This window comes from Mesocricetus auratus, unplaced genomic scaffold (genome assembly GCF_017639785.1).
Source record: "Mesocricetus auratus isolate SY011 unplaced genomic scaffold, BCM_Maur_2.0 Super-Scaffold_100021, whole genome shotgun sequence".
Classification (NCBI taxonomy): domain Eukaryota; kingdom Metazoa; phylum Chordata; class Mammalia; order Rodentia; family Cricetidae; genus Mesocricetus; species Mesocricetus auratus.
This window is the reverse complement of record NW_024429202.1, coordinates 8669755-8677469: the sequence shown is the minus strand read 5'-3', so window position 1 is coordinate 8677469 and position 7715 is coordinate 8669755. Positions and strand designations below refer to the sequence as shown.

At 42.0% G+C, this 7715-nt stretch overlaps 1 protein-coding gene across 1 annotated transcript in view; it reads right to left on the bottom strand.

The window, feature by feature from the left end:
* Positions 1 to 730: 730 nt before the first annotated feature.
* Cdc5l (cell division cycle 5 like) overlaps positions 731 to 7715 on the bottom strand; it is a 39391-nt gene continuing 32406 nt past the window's right edge. The window contains exons 15-16 of the mRNA XM_005072317.4: positions 1790 to 2002; positions 731 to 1157 (exon numbers count right to left, since the gene is read on the bottom strand). Coding sequence (XP_005072374.1) covers positions 1053 to 1157; positions 1790 to 2002 — 318 coding nt within the window. The 3' untranslated portion in view covers positions 731 to 1052. The remainder of the gene's footprint in view (positions 1158 to 1789; positions 2003 to 7715) is intronic.

The following is a 7715-nucleotide window of genomic DNA, read 5'->3' as shown; positions in this document are numbered from 1 at the left end:
GGAGGGAGGGAGGGAGGGAGGGAGGGAGGGAGGGAGGGAGGGAGGGAGGGAGGGAGGGAGGGAGGGAGGGAGGGAGGGAGGGAGGGAGGGAGGGACTACTGCTTCCTTTTTTCCTTTCGTCCCTAACAGGCAAACATTTCTGCTAAGTCCAACACACCATAGGCCTACACTGTCGTGTCTGGTTGTTAGTTTTTTGTTTCTTATTGTTGAAGCTTCAGCCCCCCACCCCACCTTAAGTGTTGGGGGTCAAAAGCCTGCTACTCTGCTACTAAGTCTCTACAGGAGTTAGTATAAAGTTACATCTCCCTACATCTACCCATCCTCTAAGTTCCAAACTCATGGAAACGAGACATTAAGCTAATGCAAAGCTTTAAATAAAGTTTGAAGGCCTTGTAATCTTTAAAAATGTCTTTTAAAACTTCATGTAAAATATTACAAGTAAAAATAAAAACAAAGCAGATCTTTCAAGTTATAATCCACAATTTTCATATCAGTAACCAGCAAAGAAACATTCCTAATGCGATACTTTTGGGTGGGTGGGTGGGTGGGTGGGTGGGAGGGAGTTAGGTTTTAACAAGCGAGTCACAAAGGACTGCCTCCTAAGGACTTACAATCGCCATTCAGTTTACACAGAGGTGCCCATTAAGTATGGTATATAGTAAGTACAGTTGGAGGCCCTATAGACACCCTAAGTATCTAATTACTTCAAGCAGAAGGCTACACTCTTAGGTTTTTTATTTTTTATGTTCTTTTATTCAAGGGTTTACTCACAGGCAGTATTTAAAGTCAGGCTTTTTAAATTAAAGGCCTAAACTACGAAATTTTGCAAATATGACACTGGCAAAGAATGAGCGTCTAGATAATTTAAGCCCTCATTATCCTGGAGTCCAACTCTGTAACACAGAGCACCTAGGATCGGTGGTATCACTCAAAACAAACAACTGAGAAACCACAGGTGCTGGGTAAGTTTGTCAATGAAGAGAAACATCAGTTTCGGCCTTGCAGATATGAAACCAGCAAGTAGTTCCTCTGTGGAGGGCATCAGCTGTGCTTCAGAACTTTGCCTGTAAAGTCTCTTTCTCCATCGTCAAATCTGCGTATCTCTGTTGAAGCTCTTTTTCTCGGTCCTGCTGCCGCTGCACATCTTCTTTTAGACACTTAAGGAGAAAAGATTCCAGTTACTTCAAACCTAAGTCCACTTATGTTAGTCTGTCTCACAAATGGCTGTTTAACTCACAATTCTCAGCAAGGATACACTTCCCAGAAAAACAGTCAATATCTTTGCTATAATTCAACACCGCAGCCATTTTTGCTCTGGTCACGTGATTACCATCTTGTAAAATCTCTCTGCTATCCTAGCCCAACAAACAGCCTCTACAGTCTTCTTAACGCTCACAACACACTGCAAACCGCTCTGGCTGCCCTGCAGCTGGGCAGGGCTAGAGTGTGCACTAGGGAGTTAAAATGAACGGCAAGGCTCTCAGCATCTACAATCACAAAACTGCTTTGGTTTCCCCAGAAGCACATAAATGGCAAGCCACTAAGTGTCAGGGAGACTAATCACAAGATTTACCTATCTATCCTTGAAAACAAACAAAGAGAAAAGCCTCCTAGCGGCAATCATTTGCTTGCCACCATCTACAGAGGCAGGTCTAGATTAGAGTCATAAGCCCATTGCTTGCCAGAACCAACTTCAGAGATAACCGGCTAGAAGGAGGAAAAAGGGAATTCGGAGTGAGTCACTCTCCATAGTTCTCCTTCTGAGCAATGAGAAAGCACATGGTGTTACCTCGAGCCTCCGGGGAATAGCAGAGTCTTCATGTTTCTTGAGCTCTTCAAAAGTGCGTAGCTCTAAGTGAGCCTGTTCAATTTGGTCCCATAAGTCATTCAATTGTTTCATGAGCCCCATAGCACGAGACTGGTAACCACCAAGCAAAATTTTCATCTTCTTTTCCATTTTTGCAGCTCTCTTGGCTTCTGTTGTCATGTGACCCCGGTTTATCTTCAGAATTGGGGAGAGAGTGGACAATCACAACAATATACATAAAGAAGCAGATTATTAATAACAGGATAAGTAACAAAAGCAAAATGCACAAACAGGGCTCCTCTTATTACATTGATATATGTAACATAAAATTGGTCTCAACAAGAAATTACCTTACACCCAAATATTCAGTAACTTCACCCACAATTTAATCCCAAAGTAGGCTTCAGTTACGGAGCATGGGGAAATTGCTGTCTACCTTGTGCAAATGATTTCTGTGATCATTCATCCACAGTCACTCTAGGCTGCCACCTAGCCATCTTCTGTTACATCTCAAAATTCACTTCACAACCACACATCTGTCCCCTTTTATATCGAACAATATTCCACTCGTGTATAGAAGGCCCACTGAAAAAGTATTTTTATACCCACCCATCTCCAGCTTACGTTATCGGAAGTCAGAGTCCAGTAAGCCACCGGGGCAGAGGAAAGAGTACTGCATCGCATGTATGAGCCTTGAAACATGAGATGGAGCTAAAATTACCTTAAATAAAGCTCCTTTAAAGCCATTGCTCATTCAACATTTTATACAAGTTAAGCTTTTATGCTTCTGCAACTGACTTGACCCCGTGTAAACTGCTGTTGTTCCCGATCTTCCTCAGTTCCACAGCAGGACATCTGCCAACAGGACCAACAACTCTTGTGGGGCAGGCAGAAGGTGCAGTGGGTAAAGAACCACGGGGCTTCCCAGCACGACACCCGGCCGTTCTGATGCAGCAGGCTATCTAACACGCTGCCTCCATTTCCCCGTCAGCCATAAACCAGCAGTCACTGCTGACAGTTACCTATGAAACTTAAAGTGGATACTGTATATAAAAACCCTCAGGCACACACAACCTCACCCAGAATAACCAATCAACAAGTATGGGCCCTAATTACAATGACTGCTTTCTAGATACGAAGAATCCAACCATTTCACTCCTCTCTAATCACTAAAGGAATGAGGGAAAGGCTTGAAAATCTTTAAATTCCAACTTTAACAAAAGACATGTGGATGTTCTGAGGGAAAAAAAAAAGCAGAGAACAGCTGTGTTTTCTTTTAGGTGGGCAAGGTGTCTTCTACAAACCACCATATCAAGTGACACACACTGGACCTCTGTTCTACAATGCAGTGTTATCAGAACATGAAGTCTTGGTACTCTCTGACTTGATGAGGTTTTCTAACAATGAAATTCAAACAAGGTGAAGGATTCCTGAGTATGCTGAGTCAGCAATTTCTTCCAGCATATACCCAAGTGAAGACATGCAGTGGCAAAACGTATACACCAAGCTCACAACACTATTCATAACCCCATCACCCACCACTGTCTATGGGTAAACAAAATGAGCTATTACCTACACTATGAAGTGGCACCCGGGTATAAAAAAGCATGTAAGTACTAGCACATGCTACAACTCAAGTGAACTTGTGGAACTCTACTTAGTGAAAGCAACCAATCATAAATGCCAATACACTACATGATTTCTCTTCCATGAAGTGTCAAGAATGAACAAATCTACAGCATGAAAAGCAACTAGTGTTGTCTACAGCTGCATAGGTTAAGAAAAAAAAGAAGTGACTGCTAAGGGTACAGGGTTTCTTCGAGAGGTGAAGAAAATTTCCTAAAGGTAACTGTAGTGGCATCTGCACAGCTCTGTGGATACAGGAGAAACAGAGATCTGTTTACCCTACAGAAGCTGCCTGAGCTGTGTGATTTATACCTCCAAGAGTGTCCTAACAGTGGAAAGACTACTTCTGAGTGAGAAACAATCCTCACCATTAGTTCTTCTGGATATAGCAGAATTCTCCCCTGTCCTTGAAATCCAAACCGAACTCTCTGGATCTAGGTTCTAGAAAAGTGGCACGGAGAAAGATAAAACAACTATCCTTATGGTCCTAGAGCAAAAGACCCAGCACGGAAGTCACACAGCTCACAACCTCCTCTAAGTCTCAACTCTGGGGTGCCCAACTCTGGGGTGCCCAATGTCTCTGGCCCCTATGGGAACCTGCACTCAAGTACACTCACACACACACACTTAAAAATAAATTTTAAAAATTTTGTTTTGTTTTGTTTTTTGTTTTTTCGAGGCAGGTTTCTCTGTGGCTTTGGTGCCTGTCCTGGAACTCACTCTGTACACCAGGCTGGCTTCAAACTCACAGAGATCCGCCTGCCTCTGCCTCCCGAGTGCTGGGATTAAAGGTGTGCGCCACCAACACCCAGCAAATTTTAAAAAATTTAAACTACTCATAATTTTATCTTAACAACACAGTCAAGGAGAGGCAACGTATTTTATATTTACTCTCTCCCCTGTCTTTTTAAACTAGTGGTTTGGACCATGGCTAAACTTGTAATTGTTTGTGAAGCTTTTAAAACTGACGAGTCCCAGATTCCGACTCAATGATCTCAGACCACTGTCTCCCAAGTCCCCAGAAAGTTCTAATGAGCAGCCAAGGTAGAGAACAGATCCAGCTGGGATCTTCAGAACTGGTATGTCTTCTCAGCCACAACCACTAAACAGTCCTCCTTCCACAAGAGTTGAGCAATGAATTCCACAGCTACACTAAGGTCGGTACTGTGTGTAAAACTCAACACGATCTAATACCCTCATTAGACTTCACTCACATGTGGGTTTCAACACACACCCAAAAACCTTTAAAAGCATAGAATTTCAAGTTAATGCAGTGTGTCTTAAAAATTAGTTATACAAATTAACATTTTCATTGGTTAAGATATCTCAATTAGCTCTACATTGACCACACTCCACAGATATCCAATTTCCAGCTTGGTTAACAGCTTAATACCTATGTGCAGAAACCATTTAATTAGCCATCGTGGTACATTTAGCACTGAGTCCCCTGTCTCTGGGAATTACCTCACTCATATAGTTCAGCTGTTTATTATTCCCAAACCACCAGAGACTTTAACACTTCAAAGTTGTTAGTTTCCAGTTATTGCCAACAATTACACTTCATTCACCTCAAGATTTATAAAGATCTTCTGGCTCAACTACAAGCTTAGATAAAATAAACTAAAACACAAGAAAAAAACTGTTGTCACTAACTATATATATAAACACATACATATATATAAAGTTAGTCATCATACATAAAAAATGAAAGGTAGCTTTTTAATATTAAATTTTAGCTATCAGACACTGTTATCTAATTATTAAGATGGGAAGGAAGACATCAATAAGTGTTTGAGGCACAACCTACAACTGCTAAGCACACTAGGAAGAAAAGACAGGCCTACCAACAGCAAGACCTGAGGTGCCAGAAGGTAAACGCTGGTGGTTTACAGACAGCGGTCAGACTGTTATCCGATCCAGTCTTACGTGCTTTAGAGAACAAGCGAGCAGAGGCCTAGGAAGGGAAGCAGGGAAGGGGCAGGTGGCAGGGAAGGCAAACAGGAAGGAGCAAGGACACTGACGTACTTTTGTGTGTCAATGCCATAATGAAGCTCACTACTCTCAATGCTAACGTTTTAGTTAGGGTTAGCAGCTGCCCTAATGAAACTTACCTTGATTCAAACAATACTGACTGAAGGAAATGAAACATCCTCCAACAGCTGATTTACCAAATGTTCTTCTAAAAGAGGGAGGGGAACTAGGCTTTCAAACCACTACATCTTAAAGATCACTTATACTGCCAAATATGGCAGCAACAGAAGCAGGTGCATCTCTGTGAGTATAAGACCACAGTGAGTGTTTCAAGCCACCCAGGGCTGCACAGTGAGACACTATATTTAAAGTAAATAAATAAGTAAATAAAGGCACTTATCAACATCTCTCAAAAACCGCCATTCAGGGGGGCTGCAAAGGTGGCCCAGCAGCTAAGCAGCTCTTGCTGCTGTTTTGAGAACACTGGTTCACAGCACCCACGTGGGCTCACACCCACCCGCAAATCTCTTCTGTACTCTGTGGGCACCCAGACATGTACACACACAAGGACACACACATGAAGTACAAATGCTGCTGGTGCTGGTGCACGCCTTTGCCTTTAATACCAGCACTTAGGAGGCAGAGACAGGCCAGTTTCTTGAGTTTGTAGCAGCCTGGTAGTTTACAGAGAGAGAATTCCAGGACAGCCCAGGTTACACAGAGAAACCAGAATGAATGAATAAATGAATGATTTTAATGCTATTCAATTATTTTTAAAGGACGAACATCTATCTGAAAATGAAATATAAAATGTTCTACAATCTACATGTTCTGAGCACTGACATTTATTTCAAGTGGAAATTTTACATTTAACCCTATTTGACCGGTCACAAAATTATTTAAGATGCTATATTATAATAAAAGTTTAAAAAAACAAAATTACCTTCAGGCTATTTGCATAAGGGATATAAGAAACATATTGAATTTCCATCCCAAGGCCTCTCACTGTATACATGCAAAAACTCTACTCTGCAACCTAAAACATTTCTGGTTCTAAACATTGTGCATAACAGGAGCATGGAGAAAAGCACTCTATTTATGCTCCATCTCCACAACAGTCAGGTGAAGTTCGTTTTCTTTCATTAAACTAAATTTGGTGGTGGACTTCTGGCAGCTGGCCAGCCTTGTCTGTTGGATATATGTCAGAAACTGCTCGTGTACAAACTACTCAAGACAAGAAAAGCTCAAGGAAATAATTATCTTTGTTCTTGACATTTGCATCTCGTATAGGCAATTATGATCACATGTGCAGCAAGCAGGTGGGCCAGGCTTCCACCTGTGAGAAAGTGCCCGGCAGCAACAGGGAGCGTCACCTCTACACAACCCACCACTCAGGCTCCCTAGAACAATGAACAACAAACCAGGCCTCAAAGAGCAGGCCTGTTACTAGCCAGGAAGGAGATTATGAGTCTGAAGTCAGCCTAAATAACTGAGTGAGACCCTGTCTCAAAAGGTAAGACTGGCTGTTGATGTAGCTGTGGTAGAGCATCTGTCTAGCATGCATGAGGCTCCAGGTCTAATCGATCCCCAATACCAACAACAACACAAAGATGGACTCTGAACACCGGGCTACCCTCTAGTCAGCCTGCTTCCTAGCATTCTCATCATTTAACTGGCTGTACAAACATCCCTGAAGAAATTCAAACTGGGGAAGTGAGTGGCTTGGTGCCATCAGGCAACTCCCTTTAAAAAAAATAAAACACACCAGACACATAAACAAGACATGAACTTGTATGTCCCCCATAACAAGATTTCAACACTTGAATGAAGCTGTTAAATTTCTAAGTTATTTTATTCTAAACAAGCTGTACCTATAGAAAATACCTCTAAGGTGGTTCACAGGATTAAAAGGTTACATTTCACAACCTTGTAGGCAGTAGCAAACATAAACATAATTGGCACTTATTCAAATTTTACAAAAGCTACACTTTCCTGTAGAGTTTAAATGGGAGTGACCACGGTCCTTTTCTTTTTATACTATTTGGTGAAAAACACGCGCATGATCATTTCAACTTAGTTTTAAAACTTTACACACTGAAAGGTTACGGGTGCAGCTCTAGCAGAAGACCCCTGTCTGAGTTCCAGCACCTACACGGGGGCAGCTCACAGCCATCCAGTTCCAAGGGATCCAACACCTTCTCCTAGCCTCCATGGCCATAAAGCACATACACGGCATACATATATGCATACTATCCAGCCTGTGTGTGCAAACTCACACTATGAAATTAAATAAATCCTAAGAGTGGAAAAA